Source organism: Staurois parvus, unplaced genomic scaffold (assembly GCF_062004578.1).
Source record: "Staurois parvus isolate SC_StPar_1 unplaced genomic scaffold, SC_StPar_1.0 ptg000066l, whole genome shotgun sequence".
NCBI lineage: Eukaryota > Metazoa > Chordata > Amphibia > Anura > Ranidae > Staurois > Staurois parvus.
The window spans coordinates 7393656-7418506 of NW_028317862.1; the positions used below are offsets into that span (position 1 = coordinate 7393656).

Genomic DNA, 24851 nt, shown 5'->3' on the forward strand with positions numbered 1-24851 from the left:
ATGCGTGGCTAGAGCGGGAGGACATCACATGACAGGACAAAGCAGAATAAGAGAGCTCCTGCCCAGCTGTCATTTGGCAATAAAAAGGCGAAAGGTGGTTAAACATTCTCTTGATTCTCAAGAAAGTACCTTCTATTGCTCTCAGCCACCTCTGAATTTCAAACATAGCCACCCTAACAGGAAGTCAGAACACAGCAGCAATAAAAAAATGTTATTTTTATTATATATATATATTTATTATTTATTCCAGGTACTTATATAGCGCCGTCAACTTATGCAGCGCTTTACATATATATATTGTACATTCACATCAGTCCCTAACCGTGTGTGTATATATGTATTTTATTGCAGATTTGATCTGACTTCCTGTTAGAGGGTGGCTTTGTTCTCCATGGTCCCACTGTATGTAGGAAGTAACCATTTTCTTGCTCATTCCTGAGATGGACTATGAAATATGGGTTGTGTAATGTGCAAAGAGCAGTGCATATGATGGCAACTAATGCTTGCTTCTTGTTCCAGACTAAGGCTCCATTCACACTTTGCAATTTGGAATTGTGAATAGAATCATTATGTTTCTGCCCGCAATTCCAAATCGCATGGCAATCACTTCACAACACGCGACATGCATTTGGGTGCTAATCTCTTTTAATGGCACTCCAAATGGAATGTAGTTCTGCCGTGCTTGTTGCACGGGAAACTGCGCCTTTAAAAATCATGTGGTGCTTGTCACCCTTGAAGGAGCATGAGCTTCTTTTCTGGCGACAAACATGCATAGGGCTGTGCTATGTGCAACATACAAAATCGCATGCAAATCGCTCAACCAAAATCATGAGCTGGAATGCTCGTTCCTGCTATGCGAACGTGTGAATGCAGCCTAATAGAAGTGGAGGGACAAGAAGGCTGGAAGACACAGCAAGGAAGATGTTCATGAAAAACAAATGACAGGGCCATTAAGTAGTGGATGTGAATGGATTATTTTTGTAGAATAAAGAAATTTTTTAATTTTGTCACTTTAAGCCCTGGTTATTATTATTATTATACAGTATTTATAAAGCGCCGATAGTTCGCTCAGCGCTGTACATTACAGAGGGGGACAGAACATGTGACAGAACAATACCAATACAATGCAAAACATGAGGGAATTGAGGGCCCTGCTCTTTCGAGCTTACAATCTAGGAGGGAGGGGATGGTGGCACAGGAGGAGAAAGCTGTGGGGGATGGAGTGGTAGGAAGAGTGGAGGAGGTTGGCAAGTTAGCAGGGGGTGGGGTAGGCTTCCCTGAAGAGGTGGGTTTTCAGGGTGCGCCTAAAGGAGAGGAGAGTAGGTGATAATCTGATGGGTTGGGGCAGGGAGTTCCAGAGGATGGGTGACACCCTGGAGAAGTCCTGGAGGCGGGCGTGGGAGGAGGAGACCAGGGAACTAGAGAGAAGGAGGTCTTGTGAGGAGCGGAGTGTGCGTGCTGGGCGGTACTTGGATATTAGGTCAGTGATGTAGTTCGGGGCAGTATGGTGGACAGCTTTGTACGTCAGTGTTAGGATTTTGAATTTGATCCATTGCGCAATCGGAAGCCAGTGGAGGGATTGGCAGAGGGGGGTGGCGGAAACGGAGCGGTTGGAAAGGTGAATGAGTCTGGCAGCCGTATTCAGGATCAACTGAAGCGGGGATAGCCAGCAGCGAGGCAGGCCAGTAAGGAGGGAGTTGCAGTAGTCGAGTCGTGATATGATGAGGGAGTGGATGAGCTGTTTAGTGGTTTCTGGGGTTAGGAACGTGCGTATTTAGGCGATGTTGCAGAGGTGGAGTCTGCACGAGTTTGTTAAAGATTGGACTTGGGGCTGGAAGGATAGGTTGGAGTCCAGAATGACACCAAGTACTCTGGCCTGAGGGGCGGGTTTGACGGTGGCGTTGTTGGACATGATGGAGAAGTCAATGGGGGGTGGTGTCCGGGCTGGGGGGAAGACAAGAAACTCGGTTTTGGAGAGGTTCAGTTGGTTCACATATATGCATCCTTGCGGACCACCTTTTGCGTGGGCACGAGAGCCCATTTATTTGAATGGACTCCTGTGCCCCGTGACACGCGGGGAAGCAGTCCCTGCAGTTCTTCTGAAAACGCAGCCCGCACGGGAACCTCTGTTACAAGTATGGTAGTGTTTTCCAGTGCGGGTGGCATGCCATTAGAACTAATGGCACCCACCCGCGGGTCCGCAGTCCTTTGTGTGGGTGGTGCGGCTGCATGGATTGTCATGCAGATCCGCAGCGGCACCACCCGCACAGATGTGAACCTAACCTAAGAGACAGCCTTTTAGACGTCACTGTAGATTGACAATGCAAGTACAGCTAGGGGACTGAAGATTCCGCCCAGAGGATTTGAAGATACCTGCGGGCCTCAACCATCCGGTTCAGGTGAGTTTCCATCTGAGACAAGGATTGTGGGAGGGAAGGCCAAAAGGATAACTGTGCTTTCAGTACAGAGATCTTATCAAATTGGTTCGATTGATCCTGGCTAAACAAGGGAAATGTTTTTGTGTGTAGGCCATTAGGAATGCCTTTAGCTGTTCTTGACACTAATCATGCTACACAAATGGATGTGGTTCTCAAGGCCATCTTCAGAGTACCATGTACATTGAGAATTGGATGCATGGTTTGTATTTGGAGCTCTAGAACTTTATGGAGTAATCTGTAAATGTGTTTGTACTGCTGTGTTCTTCCCTGAATACAAGTATCTGTGAGGAAAGAGAAGTAATTTTTCTATTTTTTTGGTGTGTGAGGAGGGGTATATCAGAAATACGTATTTGCTTTCCATGAGGTCAGTGCTTTATTAGGGCACCACATGTCAGAGCAAAGATCACAATAAGCTGTAACAAATCAGTGAGAGCAGATGGACTGAGTAAAGCAATTGTGTAGGATCAGGCTGAAGACTGTTCTCATTTTCTTTTACTTCTTGGCAGCGAAGGCTACTTAGGAGACAGTTGTCTGTGATTTGGTTATTAGACTTGCTTTGCCAATATATTCTCAACTGCAAACACTCCAATGTGAATTCAAAACCTATATCTGGCTAATATTTGCTAGAATTCCTGGGGGAATTGGCACTTTGCAGATGCTGCATAATTCTCATTTACAATGACCCCCGGTTCACATCTGTGTGGGTGGTGCCGCTGCGGATCAACACAAAAATCTGTGCAGCTGCACCACCCGCACAGAGGAATGCAGACTCAAGGGCGGGTGCCATTACCTCTGGTTCACAGCTGTGTGGGTGGTGCAGCTGTAGATCAGCACAAAAATCCATGCAGCTGCACCACCCACACAGAGGAATGCAGACCCGCGAGTGGGTGCCATTACCCCTGGTTGACATCTGTGCGGGTGGTGCCGCTGTGGATCCACACAAAAATCTGTGCAACTGCACCACCCGCACAGAGGAATGCAGACCCATGGGCGGGTGCTATTACCCCTGGTTCACATCTGTGCGGGTGGTGCCGCTGTGGATCTGCACAAAAATCTGTGCAGCCACACCACTCGCACAGAGGAATATGGACCCACGGGCGGGTGCCATTAATTGTAATGGCATGCCGGCCACACTGGAAATCGCAACTGTACGGGGAACCTCAGTTCCCAGGTCGGCTGCGTTTTCCAAGGACTTCTTCCCTGAGTGTCCCGGGGCATGGGAGTCCATTCAAATGAATGGGCTCTTGTGCCCACGTAAAACACAGCCCATAGGAAAGCGGAGATGTGAACCTAGCCTCAGTGTCTACGGTTAACCCATTTCATCAGGAAAAGAATGTATGGAAAATGGTGCAAAAATTTGTTAGAGGAGATCCATAAATATAACATTTAGTATTTTTTTAATGATTTTAATTGCCTCTTTGTATCCAGACCCCAAAATAAAAATGAACTACCCGTATTTTTCGCTCCATAAGACGCACCTGACCATAAGACGCGCCTAGGTTTTAGAGGAGAAAAACAAGAAGAAAAATATTCTGAACCAATGGACTGCAGACACAGTACAGGAAGTGACCAGACACTGCGGACATAGTACAGGAGATGACCAAAGACTGCGGACATAGTACAGGGGATGACCAGAGACTGCGGACAGAGTACAGGCAATGACCAGAGACTGCGGACATAGTACAGGCAATGACCAGAGACTGCAGACATAGTACAGGCAATGACCAGAGACTGCAGACATAGTACAGGAGATGACCAGAGACTGCAGACATAGTACAGGAGATGACCAGAGACTGCAGACATAGTACAGGAGATGACCAGAGACTGCAGACAGTACAAGAGATGACCAAAGACTGCGGACACAGTACAGGAGATGACCAGAGACTGCGGACAGTACAGGAGATGACCAGAGACTGCGGACAGTACAGGAGATGACCAGAGACTGCGGACAGTACAGGGCATGACCAGAGACTGCGGACAGTACAGGGCATGACCAGAGACTGCCGACAGTACAGATGACCAGAGACTGCGGACAGTACAGGGCATGACCAGAGACTGCGGACAGTACAGGGCATGACCAGAGACTGCGGACAGTACAGGGCATGACCAGAGACTGCGGACAGTACAGGGCATGACCAGAGACTGCGGACAGTACAGGGCATGACCAGAGACTGCGGACAGTACAGGGCATGACCAGAGACTGCGGACAGTACAGGGCATGACCAGACACTGTGGACCTTTAGGGAGGGAGGGCGAGCGGATACCTGAATTTGACACTTCCACGGAGCTCTCCTTCCTATACTGTGGGCACCCGGCTTTGCCAGCCGGGTGCCCACTGCGCATGAGCGAGAAGCGCTGCGCTTTGTGAACCCCGTCGTCTCCTGGGACCTGTCATGTGTCCCAGAAGACGCCGAACCAAGTTCTGTATGGGGTGGAAAGATGTAAACAGGCTGCCTGACTGTTTACTATCCAACTGTCATCCAATCCAATCCAATCTGCTGGACCAGTGGTCTCCAAACTGCGGCCTGTGGGTCGAATGTGGCCCTTTCCTCGCCTTTATCCGGCCCTTTGGGCACTATTCCTTCTACTGATACAAGGCGCCATTCCTTCCATTGACACCAAAAATGGAGCACTTTTCCTCCCATTGACACCAACAATGGGGTGCTATTCCTCCAGTTGACACCAGAGATGAGGAACTATTTCTCTTACTGACACCATGATGGGGTGCTATTCCTCACACTGACACTAATGATGTAATTTTTCTACTCCCACTGACCACCAAGCCTATGGCATTGTTTAGTCCCACCAATGCCAGGGAATGTTCTACTACCACTGGCCACAGCCTGGCCCCCCTTAAAGTTTGAAGGGCAGTAAACTTATCCTTTGTTTTGAAAGTTTGGAGACCCCTGCACTAGATGGATGGAGAATGAATCCCCATCCATCTGTTTTTAGTGGATAGGATCGGATCATATGCAGGCGGGTATAAATGCACACATGTCCATTTACATCCGCCACCCCATAGAGGGCAATGCATGGTCTGATTGGGTCTGGGTCAGCCTGAAAAACGGACAGGCAGACCTGATCGGTCCACCCGTGCAGTGGTGTATTTAGGTTTCATACTGTCCTAGGCAACACAAAAATCGGCTCCCCCCCCACGGAGAGACCCTGACACCAACCAACACCCCCCTCCCCCACAAAGAGAGCCTGACATTGACCAACAATACCCCAGCTCCCCACACGAGAGAGCCTTGCATTACCACTGCCCCCCATACACTGGCACCCCACCCCGGCGAGAGAGAAGACACTCACCTTCACAGCTTCAGACATCCCTGGGAACAAGAGTCAGGCTCTGCATACACCATAAAGCAGGCCGCAGCCTCTCTCAGTTCCCACCTGGTCCCCATGCTGCATGTGTCCCTACTTCCAACCCTTTTTTGGGGGGTGGCACTGCCCCCCTGAAAAATGCCACGCTAGGCAAATACGCCCCTGAACCCGTGTAAAAGGGGCCTAACTGATTATAAAGTGTGAGCTGGGGTTTTGCTTTAATTTCTTGGTGTATTTGGATCTGCTAATACTCACTACCCCCCAAGACTGACAATGCTACTGTCTGCTGTGCCCCTTGTGCTCTTTTACACAGAGTGGGGACACTCCAGTGCTCTAATAGGTATGTTTCTAGCCAGATCACCAGGTGACAACAGGGAAAAAAGGCCAAAGAAAAGAAAACGAAAGCAGCCACCACATCTAATGATCAATAAGCTGCAATATAATACAATGATAATTGGTAACTTGAATTACTGCAAATCATAAATAGAATTATAGATTCTCCCCACACCAGATATTTATGTAAAGAAATGTGATTAGCATCCCTGCTGGACTGCTGAGATAAGGTCTTTTAGCTATATGGTCTTTTTTTTAATTTTCCAATCAGCCTGACCAGACAAATGTATTTGCACTAGGCAAGGGACAGTAAAGCATATTCATTTTGCTACTGGAAATGTTTTGATTTGATTTAAAGGCCACGTATTATATGGAGGACAGACTCATAACTCACAGGGCAGATGATCATTTAATCCCAGGATTCCTTGGCTGCAGTACCTCTCCAACTGCCATTTGATTTGCCTTCATGGATAATTCAAGATGTGACCACAAGATGTATCTTAATCACTCATGACTAGTCCACAGATGACAATAAAATATGTTTTTCAGGCAAATTATATTATTAAATAACACACACTAATATAGATGGTTATTGGATACTTGGATCTCTTTATAGAAAAGGGACATCTTTGTAGTTAGTTATAATGTATGTCTTTTTTCAGGTAGTTTTAAAAGGCGTGTCTTAATGGAGAAAATAACAATATTAAGGGGCAAGCATTCAGCTGAGAACACCTTTTATTGCAGGCAATGACAAAAGAAGGAACAGCAAGTGCGCATTACCTGACATGCCAGGTCACTGATTATCTCTTTTTCATGGCAGCGTTTTCACCTTGTTTCCAGCCCCTTGCTGAGAGAGCTGTTTTCGGAAAGCTCTGGAGATTTTGCTCTTGTTCTTTCAGAGAAGACCATACATTGAATTGTAAAATGATGAAAAAATGCCCAGCTTTATGCGCTTAAAATAGAAGGTTTAATTTAACCAATCAGCTTCTAACTTCAGCTTGCTCAGTTAAAGCGATTGTAAATGATCACCTTGTTAAACAACCCATTCATTTTAAAATAGAAATGAAAGGCAAAATATTTGTGTATTGATACAAACATAATAAATACCTTGTTTTCCTGTTTTATAAGTGATCACATTCCCTCTGTTTTCAGCTGCATAAGAGCTGGGGGGTAGAGAAACAGCAGCACAGCAGTCTTCCCAGTGAATGGCTGTGCAGGGTGGGGGGGTGTCTGATCATTGGAGAAGAGCCGGCTGAATTCCCAGCACATCTAGAGAACTGGTCATGGTATGTTCTGCTGCTTACTGTGATCAGTCTTTATTGGGAAAGGAACACCAGGGATTTCACACAAAGGAAGCAATCCAAGGAGAACAGGATACTTTTTCATACAAGTACATGTAGAGCAGGTACATATCAGCAATAGAAAATGTTGTGTTTACATACTCCTTAAGCTTTGACAATAAAACCTGGAAGCTGTTTGGTTGCTATGTAGAGCTGCAGCGGATTTTGAACTCTACAGTTTTAGTAAATCAACCTGTATGACTATGTCTGTGCAGTCCTGATTGGTCCTGTGCCAGTCACATGGCTGAAGAAAAACAACTCCAGAAGAGAAATCCTCTTGGATTAGAGAACAGTCGTGCGATGTCAGCTGTCACCATATATGGTGATATGAAATATGGTGACGGCTGACGTCGCACGACTGTTTATGATTTTTTACTGTACAGCACACTCGTTTTTTATATATATTTTTTATACATCCAATGCAACTGTATATAAACGCTGGCACTGGTCCTGGAGCTGTACAATCCACTGTAATAGAAAAGAGGGTAAAAACCATCAGATACAGCAGCGCTAATGCGTTTCAGCCAAGGAAGCTTTCATTGGCTGAAATGCGTTTGAACTGCTTTTACGGCTTTTACCCTATTTTCTAAAAGCTGTCTGATGTGATGTGTTCAAGTGAACCTGCAGTTGTCCATACATCTCCTATTCATCTTCTTGATATGGCTAACTAGGGTGTCAGTGTGGGATCTGAACACCATCTGCTCATTTGATCTCTTGATTGGAGATCAAAATGTCTAGTAAGAGGCTGATTTTTTTTCTTTTGTGTCAAGCATTTGTGGATACCTATGCACTTTGCATTGGAGGATTCCTTTAGCACACAGCACTGTGTTATTGGATTTTGGGACTTTTAATTATTTAATATATGAATGTGGACTTATATAATTTCAATTAATTTATGCACATTTTTTATGCAGCAGTATTTATTTGATTTATTATTGTTTATGATTTTTAAGTGTACAGCGCACTTATTTTTTATATGTTTTGTATTTTCTGGTGTTCAGGGAAAGAGTAGCAGCAGTTCACTAATTGTTTCACTATTGTTTCAGAATAAAAATTTTGTTTCACACATTTATTCACATGTTGTATTGTCTGGGGTGTAGCGCAGTTTTTTTCCCTTTTTTTCAGTTGCATTGGATGGCATGCAGGAGCTTCAGCTGTAGTACCACTACTGTCACACTTACGTCTGACCCTCCTGAGTTCAGCACGATGAATTCTTTTTGAAGCTGCACATAGTGTGAATGGGCCCTTAATAAATTGGAGAAATGTAGATTGTGTATAGCATGGAGGTTGTTGCAAAAGGGCAGAAGAAGAGCTTTCTAGACACTTGTTATGAAGAAGTGATGTTGGTCTGTCTGACATCATGTGTAGATGGGTTAGGATAAGGAAAATCTACCCAGCAGCTGAAAAATAATGTAAATATCCAACAAGCTCATAGAGGTGATGGTCAGGTAATAATTCACAATTTTGTTTTTGCAAATCTGTTATTATTAAACTATTTGAGTGTAAATGTACATACACACATTTTCTCCATTGATTTTGAATATGAATGAGTTGACTTTTTTTTCTGTGCATAAAACATCAGTGTACTAAGTAATAACCCCATTGTGTTTGTTTAAAAAAAATGTTTTTGTGTAGATTATATGTAATTTGTATAAGTGTGTTGCTGATCCGACCCCTGGAAATAATGGATGATTGTAGAGAAATACAGAGCTCCCTCTAGTGGCTAATCTATACATGTCTATATGTAATAGAATATTAAAAATATGGATAAGCTAGCGTCTCAGTGTGAAAGTCATATACAGTTACTTTGGGGTAACATTTCAATTATAGTCAGAATGCATGCTCGCTAAAAAAATACATCATACTTTAAGTGAGCATCTGTCTGTGGCAGACTTTTCTTAGCTGGGTAAAATATTTATTTGCTAGTAGCATAAAATAACAATTTCTTAATTAGTTATTTACTCTGGACAGAAGTCACAGTGTGTAACAGCTCTTGTAGGTTCCAGCCAGGCATCTGCGTTTTGGCACATCTATCTTCTGTGTACCAGCAGTCAATAAATATGATATGGGTTGGCTTTTTCTCTCTGAGACATTCCAACACTATTAATTGTAGCTGCTGACTAAGCAAGGGAAATGTTGAACATACCCACCTGTTGACTGTTATGTTTGTCCTCTCAGTGTTTGGTGGGGTCATAATGCATATGTAAACATGCTTGGCTAATCCCTCTTGGGTTTTATGGAAATATTCATGTAGCTTTAATATGCACAGTCACTATGCAGTGGTTTTGCACAGAGAAGCCCTAATCCTCCTCTTCTGTGGTCCCCTTCTGGTGCTCCTGGCCCCTCCCTCCTGCCTAATGCCCCCATAGGAAGCAACTTGCTATGGGGGCACCCGAGCCGCTGCTCTGTGTGCCCATTCACACATGAAGCTCAGCTCCGCCCCTACCCCCTAATCTCTCACTGGCTGTGATTAACAGTAACTGAAGCCAATGTCTACTGCTGCTGTCTCAGCCAATGAAGAGGGAGATATCTGGGAGAGCCGAGGCTCTCGTGCATATCGCTGGATCGAGATGGGGCTCAGGTGAGTATTAGAGGGGAGGGCTGCTACACACAAAAGGTTTTTTTATATTAATGCAAAGAATGCATGAAAGTAAAAACCTTGGGCCTTTACAACCACTTTAAACAAAAGGAAGTGCAGTTTTCATCTTATTGAATTGTTTTATACTCCACTCATCTCAGTGAAGACATAAACCTCTCATTTCTACAACTGGAAAGTGGAGATGCCTTTTACCTTCTGTCTATTTGTTTTTTTCTTCATCTTTTTTTTTTGATAAATACACTACCTTGTGTATTGTTCATCATTTAGATATAGAAAACCCAAATTTTGATGCAGTTAGACACTTGTGGCTCATGCACTCAGAGGGGCGTACAACACAAGAATTTAGCATATGTCTGAGCCTGGGAGCCACAGGTGAAGGCCTACAGCTGTGGCCAGCAGCTTATACAAATGACAGACCGTTAGATGGAACAACTGCACACCGGTATCTGCATATCTGAGTGGTTACATGCATACAGGAACAGATAAGTGCCCTCATCTGTCCCTGTATACATGTAACCACTTGGATGTGCAGTTACAGGTGAACAACCATGGCGCCTGTCATTGATATGTACAGCTGCCGCCATGCGCTAATTCCTGTGATTTGTGCACAGAAATATACTGAATCTTTGTGCCGTATACCTGAATGTGACTGTGTGCATGAGCCCATACAATGGTCAACATCATAAAAAAGGATAATGTGGATTTGTATATAATGTATACAAACTATAGCTAAAGTATACAGTATGTGAACCCTTGTAAAACAACCCATTCAGAAATATAGGGGAAAAGTGCATATTAAATAGCTTTTTTTACTTTTTTTTTCTTTCTTTTTTTTTTTCACATAACCTCTGTTCTTAGCTCCATACGGGCCTTAGAGACCCAAGGCTGCTTTCACACTGATCCATTGTTCTTCTGTTTTTTTTGTTAAAAAAAAAAAGCTGAAATAAAAAGCATGACCATTAAATTCTATGGAACTCTTCACAGTGGTCAGTTACAGTTAGTCTGGCTGAAAAAAGACAAAAGTCCATCCAGTTCAACCAAAAAAAAAAAGTTCTAATCCTACACCTATAGTTGATCCAGAGGAAGGCAAAAAAATCCAGCAAAGCATGATCCAATTTGCTCCTGCAGGGGAACAAATTCCTTCCTGATCCCCAGAGAGGCAATTGGATATTCCCTGGATCAACTTTACCTATAAATGTCAGTATCCAGTTATATTTTGTGTATCTAAGAAAGAGTCCAGGCCTTTTTTTTTAAGTAGTCCACTGAGCTGGTCAGAACCAATTCTTGAGCGAGTCTATTCCACATTTTCACAGCTCTCACTGTGAAGAAACCTTTCCGTATTTGGAGATTAAATTTCTTTTCCTCCAGACGTAAAGAGTGCCCCCTTGTCCTCTGTGATGACCTCAGGGTGAATAGCTCTACACCAAGTTCACTATATGAACCACTGATGTATTTATACATGTTGATCATATCCCCCCTTAATCTCCTCTTCTCAAGAGAGAATAAATTCAGTTCCTCTAATTTTTTCTCATAGCTGAGCTCCTCCATGCCTCTTATCAGTTTAGTTGCCCTTCTCTGTACTTCCTCCAGTTCCCCAATGTTCTTTTTGTGAATTGGTGCCCAAAACTGAACTACATATTCCATATGAGGTCTTACTAATGATTTGTACCGGGGTAATATGATATCTCTCTCTCTGGAGTCTATACCTCTTTTAATACAAGAGAGGATTTTGCTCACTTTAGAAACCACAGCTTGGCATTGCATGCCATTATTAAGCTTAGTTGCGGGTTTCAAAGTCCTACTTGCTGCATTTTTTGGTGCATGTTTGGTGATGTTAAACAAAACTGCACCAAAAAGCACCTCCCCATTGAAATGAATATAAAGCACATGAAGAATGCATAAAAAATACACCAAAAATGCATCCATGGATGTATGCTTTTTTACATCGTTTTTTGCAGCTGAGCAGTATGAAAGTTACCTAACACCCCGGTCACATCAAACCCTTACAGTGAAGTTGCATGATTTCAAAGTCGGGTGACATGCCGATTTCAGGTGCAATTTGCAAGACATCTGACACAGAAAAAGGAGTGCATGCACTACTTTAGAAATCGGTGCAGCTCTAACCAAGTCAGAACCGATATAACTGCTGTAATTGCGGACAATAGGGTGCGACTTGGCATGCGATTTGCAAGTTGCATGGCATGTAAATCGCATGCCAATTCGCATCCAGTGTGACCGGGGTGTAAGGGTAGAGACTGCAGGGGGTTGTGTCAGCAGAAGGCAGAGAAACCACAATGCACTAATCTTCCCACTGAAGAGCTGTACAGGGGGTTGTGTCAGCACAAGTCTTGGCCTTTGGAGAACAGGCAGACTGTGCTCCCAGCATAGCCAGAAAAAATGTGCTTCCATGCCTAGTATGGTCAGTTTGAAATAGACAAGCAGGGGGAGGGCAGGAACACTGGGTACTTTATACAAAGGAATCAATAAAAAAAGAACACAATACTTTTTCATACAAGTAAATGGTAAAACAGACACATATCAGGAATATGAAATGCTGGTGTAATATCCACTTTAAATCTGCATTTATTGATACTGCTCTATATAGAATATGTAGCCCACCTCTATATTAGGCTGTATCTGTACTGTATACTAGAGGTTTGGATGCACAGATGGCTAAGGGGCACGAAGGGCTTATCTGCATACTTTCACCCACAATCCTAAAATGGGGCATAAACCTCAAATATTTGGATTTGTGATGGAAATATGATTCAAATACTCTTCTTTGGGCTGTACAAAGATACAGTTACTGAGATACCATAGAGCAGCTGAGGGATTTGGGTTCGCATAATGGACTGTCCCTCCAGAAGAGGAACATTTAGAAGCTGGGTGGTGGGCTGGCAGAGTAGCTGCAAAGGAAAGATGAGCCATTGTAGATGAGCAAACTGCAAACTGATCCAAGTGGGCCCATCTCTGTCTAGACTAGGGCATATTTGCCTATAGCGGATAGATATGTTACTTGACCAAGTCCTCTTCTTTTTTTTCATTTAAAGAAACACACTATGCATGCACAGGCTGGCATCCCAAAATGCAATAGGGCTGTGAATATTAAAGGAATCCCTGTTATGTTGATAGAAACCCATATACTACTCAGAACCCAAGAGGTGGAAGAGGGGGAAAAACTCACAGGTGAAGGAATTGCAGGAAGTTTGGCACTTAACCCTGCATACCTGCGACCATATGGCTGTGGGTATAACTGTCCATATACATTGGGGCATATTTATAAAGCATTGAATGTGACACTTGGGAAACATTCTCTGAATGTGAATCTTTCAGATGTATTATTTTTTTTTTTTACAGTAATTTATTCGCCACCAGAGAATGATCATTTGGTGAAAGTCACATTCACTAAATCGTAGTGCTTTTGTAAAAACAGAAAAAAAAAACAATAGATCAGCAGATCTGAAACAGACAACAGTGGATTTTTAAGCCATGTTAATTTTCTACAATTTCAACCTTTATACAGTCTGTAAAAATTATAAATTACATTTATCTGAAATCAAGAAACTTTGACCCAGCCAAAAGAAATTTAGTGGCCTGTGAACTGATCAAAACCTTGATGGATTATTGTATGAGTTGTTAGGCATTACAATCCCAGATGGAATTTGCAGTAGTTAATAGGCTTGAAGTGGGCAGAGTATGAAAATTGGTGAAGAATGAATTTGACTGTGGGGAAGTTTAATATTTTCCAAAACAAAAAAAAAAACTTGTGGTTAGATTCACATCTGCTTTTTCTATACAGTCCCACCCTGGACCAGGTGTTCTTTAACTACGGGTGGAAGGAAAGAAAAGTGCTCAGTTCCCCCATCAACTCATTCAATTGCTGATGGGAGAATCACTACTGCAACACTATTGTGTTCCCTTCCCTGCCAGCAGGACACAATGGTCACTGCTAGCTGCTAAAGCTGCTGGTAGTAATCACATGCATAAAATTCGACAGGCTGGTTGTACTGAAGATCGATGAATTGACTTCAATACAACCAGCCTGCCCATTAAGCCCTGGATCACACTGATGCAGTGCGGAATTTTCAGCATTTTCTGTGCAAATTCTGCACCGCATCAGAATTGCACCCCGTTTATGCAAACCGCTGCGGGTGTGTATGTTAAGTTAACAACACCCCGAAAGTGGTCTGCAAAACGCAGTGCAATGTGCAGAATCGGATCGCATCGGTGTGCACAGCAGAGAAATACACAGCAGCATGTTTCCCTAGTAAGACACACACAACACATGATGTAAAACAGCACACAGTTAACCCTTTGATTGCCCCAGATGTTAACCCCTTCCTGCCCAGTGTCATTAGTACAGTGGCAATACTTTTTATTAGCACTGATCACTGTATTAGTGTCATTGGGATGTCAATGGCAGTTAGTTCCCACCCAGTGTCAGAATGCCCGCCGCAGTTCCACTATAAATCGCTGATCGCTGCCATTACTAGTATAAAAAAAATTCAATTATATATACCGCCATTTGTAGATGCTATAACTTTCACATAAACAAATTAATTTACACATCTTTGGATTTTTTTTTTTAGCAAAGTCATGTAGCAGAATACATTTTGGCCTAAATTTATGATGAAATTTCATTTTAAATTTTTTTTATTGGAAATGTTTAATAGCAAAAAGTCAAAAATATTGTTTTGTTTTCAAAATTGTTGTTTTTTTTTGTTTATAGCACAAAAAATGCAGATGTGATCAAATACCATTGACAGAAAGCTCTATTTGTGGGGAACAAATTACATAAATTTCATTTATGTACAGTGTTGCATGACCACACAATTGTCAGTTAAAGTAACTTAGCGCCGTATCGCAAAAAATGGCCTGGTCAGGAGAGGGGGGGGGGGGGGGTAAGTCTTCTGAAGGGCAAGTGGTTAAGGTTTGAACACACTACACAGACACAGCTGTTTAGCCATTTGTGTACCATCTTTATAAGTAAAACCAAATTTTGTTACAAGAAACGTCTCTCCCTCACACTTTCGTTACATTTTTCATTCGTTGATGAAAATTGGAAGTCATTTTCTTTTAGTTTTCATCACTGAAAACATGCATCTGATGAAAATTATGACGTAAATATTTCCTCTAAATTATCACTGCTTTTGTAGCACCCATACACAAAGCAAAACAATACATAATTTAAAGGAAACTGCATGACATTCAGACCATGATTTGAGTAAAATGTTGGAACATGATAACCACAGAGTTAAGGATCTTGACCAGCATTATGCAGCTATTTGACCAATCTACTGTTCTCTGCTGGTTAAGCAAAGATAATCTAACTTTTTATGTGGCGTTCCCCAAATATACACTATCCAATGGCTGTATATATAGAGTGTAAATATAGGGTGGATATCCCTTTCATATTTGCCATTTTCACTCGTAAACACTTACTGGATTTAAAAAAAAACAGCATGTACACAGGGCAGCAAATCAGTTTTATTCACTACTATGGGACAGGATAATTTATATCTTGTATGACTTCCTTTTTATTTGTTAATAATGACATTTTCTTCTTTTTCTAGGAATGTTCACCCTTTCAGAAGTTGCCTCACTTAATGACATCCAGCCCACTTATCGGATTTTAAAGCCATGGTGGGACGTTTTCATGGATTACTTGGCAATTGTTATGTTGATGGTTGCAATCTTTGCAGGGACCATGCAGCTGACCAAAGATCAAGTTGTTTGCTTACCAAAGTTAGATTCAGCTGTATGTTCAGCTTCTCAAACTAGCAAAACAGTACAAGTTTCTCCTATGTTTGAAGAAACTACAGAAGGACCTGATACAAAATGGCAAAGTGCATTGCATAAAGTTGAGTCAGAAACACCTTTGACAAGACAAACTGATACTTTGGTCGCTCCACCTCAGTCTTCTGTTGAGAGCATTAACAAGGAAGCAAGGAATCCAGGGGGGAGAAAAACAAATCTGGATTACCAACAATATATATTTATTAACCAAATGTGCTATCATGTGGCTCTCCCATGGTACTCAAAGTACTTTCCTTATCTTGCACTTATACATACAATTATTCTAATGGTCAGTAGCAATTTCTGGTTTAAATATCCAAAGACCTGTTCAAAAATTGAGCATTTTGTCTCCATACTGGGCAAATGCTTTGAATCCCCATGGACAACAAAAGCTTTATCTGAGACAGCATGTGAGGATTCAGAAGAAAATAAGCACAGACTTACTGGTGCTCATTCCCTCCGGAAACACTTCTCAAATAGCAGTGAAGAGGGAAGTCCTAGCCCCAGCACTCCAATGATCAGCAAATCTGGCCTTAAGTTTTCAGCTGACAAACCAGTAGTGGAGGTTCCTGGAATGACCATCTTGGACAAAAAAGACGGGGAACAGGCTAAAGCCCTTTTTGAAAAGGTCCGCAAATTTCGTACTCACGTTGAAGACAGTGATTTAATATACAAACTCTATGCTGTACAAACAGTTGTCAAGACAGTGAAATTCATTTTCATACTGTGTTACACCTTAACATTTGTAACTGCAATAAGTTTTAAACACGTATGTAAACCCAGTGTTGAGCACCTTACAGGATACAAGGAGTTTGAATGCACACATAACATGGCATTTATGCTAAAGAAGCTTCTTATCAGCTATATTGCTCTTATTTGTGTCTATGGCCTTGTTTGTTTGTATACTTTGTTTTGGCTCTTTAGGAGACCTCTTAAAGAATACTCATTTGAGAAAGTGAGAGAGGAAAGCAGCTTTAGTGACATTCCTGATGTTAAAAATGATTTTGCATTTCTTTTACACATGGTTGACCAGTATGATCAGTTATATTCCAAGCGCTTCGGTGTTTTCTTGTCTGAGGTGAGTGAAAACAAACTGCGTCAGATTAGCTTAAACCATGAGTGGACCTTTGAGAAGCTTAAGCAGCACATTTCTCGCAATGCCCAAGATAAGCAGGAGTTGTATCTCTTCATGCTTTCTGGAATTCCAGATGCTGTGTTTGAGCTAACAGATCTTGAAGTTCTTAGGCTTGAGCTTATTCCAGAAGCTAAGATACCAGCCAAAATTTCTCAAATGACTGCTCTTCAAGAACTTCATCTCTGCCACTGCCCAGCTAAGGTCGAACAAACCGCATTTAGCTTTTTGCGAGACAACTTGAAGTGCCTTCATGTGAAATTTACAGACGTGGCTGAAATTCCTCCCTGGGTCTACTTGTTAAAAAATCTTCGAGAACTACACTTAGTAGGTAACTTAAACTCCGAAAATAACAAGATGATTGGACTTGATTCATTAAGGGAGTTGAGGCATCTGAAGCTTCTCTATGTAAAGAGCAATTTGACCAAAATACCATCCAATATCACAGATGTGGCACCACATCTAACAAAGCTTATCATTCATAATGATGGCACCAAGGTGGTTGTGTTAAACAGCCTTAAAAAGATGATGAATGTAGCAGAGCTAGAACTCAACAACTGTGAATTAGAGAGAATTCCACATGCTATTTTCAGTCTGACCAACTTGCAAGAGCTGGATCTAAAACTGAACAGCATTCGTACTATAGAAGAGGTCATCAGTTTTCAACACTTAAAAAGGCTGACTTGTTTGAAATTGTGGCACAACAAAATTGTCAGCATTCCACAGTCTATTTCACAAGTAAAGAACTTGGAATCTTTGTATTTGGCACACAACAAGCTAGAGTCCCTTCCAGTAGGCCTGTTCCTCTTGCAGAAACTTCGACACTTGGATGTCAGCAGCAATTGTATATCTATGGTTCCTATTGAAATTTGTAATCTCCAGAATCTTCAGCATTTGCACTTTGCAGGAAATAAAGTGGACATCTTGCCAAACACATTGTTCAAATGCATCAAATTAAGAACTTTATGCTTGGGTCAAAATTGTATCGCTTCTCTCCCAGAAAAGATAGGGAATTTAGTACAGCTTACACATCTAGAACTAAAAGGGAATTGCTTAGATCGCCTACCTTCCCAGATTATTCAGTGTCGTCTTCTCAAGAAAAGTGGGCTGGTCGTTGAAGATCACCTGTTTGATGCATTACCATCAGAGGTAAAAGAGGCATTGAACCAAGATACAAGTGGTCCTTTTGCCAATGGCATGTAGACAGTTTGGGCCAGTGTGCTGTATATAGAACAAAAAGGTTCGGGCAGGCCACTTCTTTTTTCAATAATAACTTTTTTTTTTAATTTGACAGCCAAAAAATACAAACCTTTTAGTGTACATATTACATGAGCACATACGAAGTAGAGGTATAAACAAGTGTACATAGAACCATAAAGATGGGAGAACAGAAGGAGAACCAGGATCCACACAAAGGACCGGGGAGTCAATACCTAAATATGAACACTTCAAACAGACCACATTTTTCCTCTCAAAAGTTGAGACTGGTAATTTTTTTTTCTTAGTAGCCCAACAACACTGCACCCCTCAAGACATGGTCATTGCAGTTTGTCTATTTACTAACAGTAATTGCTCATTATTGAAGGTATAATTAAATATTTAAATCGGTTTTTACCATTTGCAGATCTTATCGAAATGCTGCAGTTATTTTATTTTATTTTTTTTGTGATTTGAAGGAATTCCTCTGGATGTTTACAGATAATCTGTTTTGTTCACGTTTGTAGATCAATTATATAGTAAATTTTGGTACTCTGTGTGTTTTTATTCTTCTTAACAAATGGATGGAGCAAACACAAAATAGTGTAAAACCAGTGTCACATTCATTACATTAAAAAAACAAACAAAAAAAACCTTGAAGGGTTTTATCCTCCAAAAGTGGTGTCTAATCCTACCTTTCTCTCCTTCCTATTGGCCTTATTCAATGCAATGTCCAGTAGGAAGGCACAAAGGGTGTAAGGAATGCTAGGTTATGCCTAGGAAGTAGAACTGTGCTCAGTTAGGTTTGGACATAATTCCAATCCCATCTGAGCTATCCCAGGAAGCTGCTGGGTAATTATAGCTGGCACAGACATTCCCCACCCTGCAACCATATATATTCATGCCCCTTGCCAGGGGCGTATTTACCACAAGGCATTTGCCTAGGTGGCATTTTTCAGGGGGGCAGCATCGACCCCTGGAAGAAGGGGCAGAAGAAGGGACACATGCGGCATGGAGACCAGGTGGGATCATAGAGATCATAAATTCGTTCCTAACCCCAGACACCACTAAACAACTCATTCACTCCCTTATTATCTCACGACTCGACTACTGCAACTCCCTCCTCACTGGCTTACCTCATCACAGACTATCCCCGCTTCAGTCTATCCTCAACTTAGCAGTTAGACTCATCCACCTTACCAACCGCTCCGTATCCGCCACCCCTCTCTGTCATTCCCTCCACTGGCTTCCAATTGCCCAACGCATAAAATTCAAACTACTAACATTGACGTACAAAGCTATTCATAATACTGCCCCAAAAACCTCACCGACCTGATATCTAAATACCACCCAACATGTACTCTTCGCTCCTCACAAGACTTCCTACTCTCTAGCTCCCTAGTCTCCTCCTCCCATGCCCGACTCCAGGACTTCTCCAGGACTTCCCCCATCCTCTGGAACTCACTACCCCAATCCATCAGACTGTCACCTACCCTCCTCACCTTCACCCTGAAAACCCATCTCTTCAGGGAAGCTTACCCCGCCCTAACCTAACAGCCGATCTCCTCCACTCCATCCCCCACAGCCACTTTCTCCTGTACCACTACCCTCTCCCTCCTAGATTGTAAACTCCAAAGAGCAGGGCCCTCGAACCCCTCGTGTATTGTATTGTCACTGTATTGTCTCATGTACTGTCCCCCACTATAATGTACAGCACTGAGCAAACTTTTTGGTGCTATATAAATACTGTATAATAATAATAATAGAGAAGCTGCGGCCTGCTTGACGGTGTATGCAGAGCTCGACTCTCATTCCTGGGGATGTCTAGAGCTGTGAAGGTCTCTCGCTGATGGGGGGGGGGATGATATCGGAAAGGCTTTCTCTGGTGAGGGGGTAGGGTGGGCTGGGCAGGGGTGTTGTTGGTCAATCTCAAGCTCTCTCTCTGTGGGGGGTGTTATTGGTTGGTGTCAGGTTATCTCAGTAGGGTCAGTAGGGGGCCCCATGAGATGCCCCTGGTACCTTTTTCATAGGCTTTTTTGAGTTTGGGCAAGGACACAGGGGTCCCATGATCCCCTGTCCCAGGGGCCCCATGAGCTAAGAGAAGGTTTGTGCTGGTGATGAGGATCTATTCATGTATACCTAGTGCTTTACCCTGCATGAAAAGAGCAGGTATTTGCTTTAAAAGTAAACTTTAGGCAGATGTAAAAAAGATCCTTATGGTTATGTTTTCATTGAAAAATCTCCATCTCCACTTCCAGTCCCCATGTTTTAGTGAACTTTAAATTGTTTGGTCTAAACTATTACCTTCACTAACAGATACAGCGGCTGGGAGTGCAGTATAAACAGTATGTAGCCTCAGCTAAATTCAGTATACAGTGCTGTGTTCTGGCAGAGGGACAGACATTTCCCATTCTGTGCCTGGAACAAAATCAAGTCGGGCTGAGTGCTGCTATCTATTCATGCTATCTATGAATTGATACAAAGCTTTCTCTGATTGTCTGAGGTGGAGATTGTGACATCATCCACCCCCTCTCCTCCTAAGCCAATCAGAGGTAGCTTTGTATTCATTCATGGAATACAAATCTTCCAGTGAATGGATGACTAGCATTTTGCCCAACCTGATTTTGTTCCAGAAGCAGATGAGAAAACAGCACTGTATACTGTATGTAGTGGAGGCTACAAGCAGTTAATACAGGGCACACAGAAGCTGCATCTGTTAGTAAAGTAAATAGTTTTCTTGGACCAGCTTGATCTATTCAAACACTAAAACCTGGAGATCAGCTTTAAACTACACTATATTGCCAAAAGTATTATGACGCCTGCCTTTACACGCACATGAACTTTAATGGCAACCCAATCTTAGTCCGTAGGGTTCAATATTGAGTTGGCCCACCCTCTGCAGCTATAACAGCTTCAACTCTTCTGGGTAGGCTGTCCACAAGGTTTAGGAGTGTGTCTATGGGAATGTTTGACCATTCTTCCAGAAGCGCATTTGTGAGGTCAGGCACTGATGTCGGACAAGAGAAAGCCTGGCTTACAGTCTCTGCTCTAATTCATCCCAAAGATGTTCTGTCAGGTTGAGGTCAGAACTCTGTGCAGGTCAAGTCAAGTTCCTCCACTCCAAACTCGCTCATCCATGTCTTTATGGACCTTGCTTTGTGCACTGGTGCACAGTCATGTTGGAACAGGAAGGGGCCATCTCCAAACTGTTCCCACAAAGTTGGGAACATGAAATTGTTGAAAATGTCTTGGTATGCTAACGCCTTAAGAGTTCCGTTTCCTGGAACTAAGGGGCCAAGCTCAACCCCTGAAAAACAACCCCACACCATAATCCCCCCTCCACCAAACTTTAAATTTGGCACAATGCAGTCAGACAAGTACCATTCTCCTGGCAACCACCAAACCCAGACACATCCATCGGATTGCCAGACAGAGAATCGTGATTTGTCATTCCAGAGAACATGTCTCCAGTGCTCTAGAGTCCAGTGGCAGCATGCTTTACACCACTGCATCTGACGCTTTGCATTGCACTTGGTGATGTAAGGCTTGGATGCAGCTGCTTCCATGAAGCTCTATACGCACTGTCGTTGTGCTAATCTGAAGGCCACATGAAGTTTTAAGGTCTTTAGCAATTGACTCTGCAGACAGTTGACAACTTCTGCGCACTCAATGGTGGAGAAGGATCTGGGAGTTCTGGTAGATCACAAGCTTAATAATGGCATGCAATGCCAAGCTGCGGTTTCTAAAGCGAGCAAAATCCTCTCTTGTATTAAAAGAGGTATAGACTCCAGAGAGAGAGATATCATATTACCCCTGTACAAATCATTAGTAACACCTCATCTGGAATATGCAGTTCAATTTTGGGCACCAATTCACAAAAAGAACATTGGGGAACTGGAGAAAGTAAGGAAAAGGGCAACCAAACTGATAAGAGGCATGGAGGACCTCAGCTATGAGGAAAGATTAGAGGAACTGAATTTATTCTCTCTTGAGAAGAGGAGATTAAGGGGGGATATGATCAACATGTATAAATACATCAGTGGTTCATATAGTGAACTCGGTGTAGAGTTATTCACCCTGAGGTCATCACAGAGGATAAAGGGGCACTCTTTATGTCTGGAGGAAAATGTATTTTTTTTATCCCCAAACAAGGAAAAGTTTATTCACAGTAAGAGATGTGAAAATGTGGAATAGAACCCCTCAAGAGTTGGTTCTGGCCAACTCAGTGGATTGCTTTAAAAAGGCCTGGATTCTTTCTTAGATACACAGAATATAACTGGATACTAACATTTATAGGTAAAGTTGATCCAGGGAATATCCGATTGCCTCTCGGGGGATCAGGAAGGAATTGTTTCCTCTGCAGGAGCAAATTGGATCATGCTTTGCTGGGTTGTTTGCCTTCCTCTGGATCAACGGTGGGTGTAGGATTATAACTTTTTTTTTTTTTATTCAATGGATGAAGTGGATGGACTTTTGTCTTTTTTGCAACCAGACTATGTAACTGTGCACTTTGCTCTGTCATTTTACATAGCTGAGTTGTTGTTGTTCCCATTTGCTTCCTCTTTGTATAGTACCACTAACAGTTGACCATGGAATATTTAGTAGCAAGGAAATTTCACAGATGGCCTTTATGCACAGGTGGCAACCTATCATGGTACCACGCTTGAATTCACTGAGCTCCTGAGAGCGACCTTTTCTTTCACATATGTTTGTAGAAGCAGTCTGTATGCCTAGGTGCTTGATTGTATACCAAAAGAAAAACAAACGAAACCAGCACTCCAATCTTCATGCAAACCAAGGGATTTGTCAAATGCCAACCCAAGAGGTGTTGCCCTTCTGAGATTGGGAAATCTGACCACTGGTGAATAAAAACAAACAAGGGTGCACTCTCATCGTGCATTACCGTGGTATAAAACGTAATTTATTAAATAAAAAGGATGTAGATGTGGATCACCTATACTGCCCATTATCACGTTGGTTTGTGAGTATACATCCTTTTTATTTAATAAATTACGTGTTATACCACGGTAATGCAGGATGAGAGTGCGCCCTTGTTTGTTTTTATTCACGCTTGATTGTATACACCTGTGGCCATGGAGGTAATTGAAACACCTGAATCCAATGATTTGGGGGGGTGTCCCAATACTTTTGGCAATATATTGTTTGTTGCAATGGTTAAAGTGATTCTAAAGGCTCATGTTTTATTTTTTAAAAATAACAAACATGTCATGCTTATTTGCTCTTTGCAATGATTTGCTCAGAGCAGACCCAGTCCTCCTTTTCTCGGGTCCCTCGCCAGCGTTCCTGACCCTTCCCCCTACCAAGCACCCCTATAGCAAACTACTTGCTATGGGGGCACTCCTGCATGTGGGCTCCAGAGCCGGCTCTGTGTGCTCACAGAGTGCAGCTTGGCCCTGCTTCCTCCTTAGTGGCTCTGATTGATATCAGCAGGAACCTGTGGCTCCTGCTACTGTATCTAAGCCAATAAGGAGAGAGAGAGCCAAGATAGCCTCTGCTCTTGTGCATACAGCTGGATCAAGAACTGGCTCAGGTAAGTGTGTATGGGGGCTGGGGGAAGCTGCTTGCAGAAGGTTTTAATGCATTATGGTAAAAAGCTTCTGCCCTAAGAACCACTTTAAAGCCACACAACTATAAGCCACTCTACCAGGTTTCTTTTAAGAGAAACTGTAATGGCTGTCATTTCACTCTTTTCAAGCTTTAGTCTTGACTATACTCTTATCAAACAATATATTATAATAATATTCATATGCCCAGTTTTAGACATTTTTATATTTCATGGGAGATTTTGTGTATTGAGCATATTATGCGGCTTGCATACCAAAACGAAGAGGTACCAGGCTGCCAAAATCAGAGGCTTACCTGCAGTCCACTTTGCTGCATTATGCTGCTCTGCAGTGACTGTGTCTCCTGTGTACTTGCCAAAAAAACAAGCCTTAGCACTTAGCTTTCAGCATTCGTAATTCTGCTAACATTCTGTGATACTGGATTTGCTGCTTATTTTAAATAATAAAAAAGAACTCCAGGAAAGCAGCGTTTATTGTTAAATTGGCTCTTGGAAAAATTCTACTGCTGTTGCAGAAACATGGAAGCACTTGCAGAGAATCTGTCATAGATAATTTCTAAAAGTATACAAATAAGTGCAACATCTCAATGTGCAGATAGCTGCAGTAGCCACTAATATCCACATTTTACAACTAAATGCTGCTCTGACAGGTACTTCTTGATAGTAACTAACCAATATGAATGGGTAGGTGGGAGGGAATGGAAACTCGGGCACTATCCAAAACTGTTGGAGCTCTGCTTTTCAGAATGGCCCAGTATTTCATTGCAAAACCAGGGTCTTCGAGTATGTACAGGCACCTCTAGGTGCTTGCATTTTATACTTGCAGTAGTATTTTCCTTTGATGATAGGGTATATTACTGCTTTGGGGTTCACATGGGCCTTACAGTTCCTAAGATGCGGAAAACTTTAATCATTCAAAATCTTTGCTCATCAGTGCATCCTTGCTGGAAGGTGTGAGGCAACCAAAAATAGGTGAAATCTGGCAAACCCTTGCTTCCCTACAGATGCAAATCTTGACTTCATTCACCAAATGGTGCTGAGCATATACATTGTACCAATGATATGACTGACAGCACCTGTAAGAAAATGATTGAATGAGATTGTAGAA

General features: G+C 42.4%; 1 protein-coding gene across 1 annotated transcript in view; it reads left to right on the top strand.

Annotated features, from left to right (window-relative positions):
• The window catches only part of LRRC8D (leucine rich repeat containing 8 VRAC subunit D), a 114801-nt gene extending 96090 nt beyond the window's left edge, over positions 1 to 18711 (top strand). Inside the window, exon 2 of the mRNA XM_089668911.1 lies at positions 15608 to 18711. Coding sequence (XP_089525037.1) covers positions 15610 to 18165 — 2556 coding nt within the window. The 5' untranslated portion in view covers positions 15608 to 15609 and the 3' untranslated portion in view covers positions 18166 to 18711. The remainder of the gene's footprint in view (positions 1 to 15607) is intronic.
• Positions 18712 to 24851: the final 6140 nt, after the last annotated feature.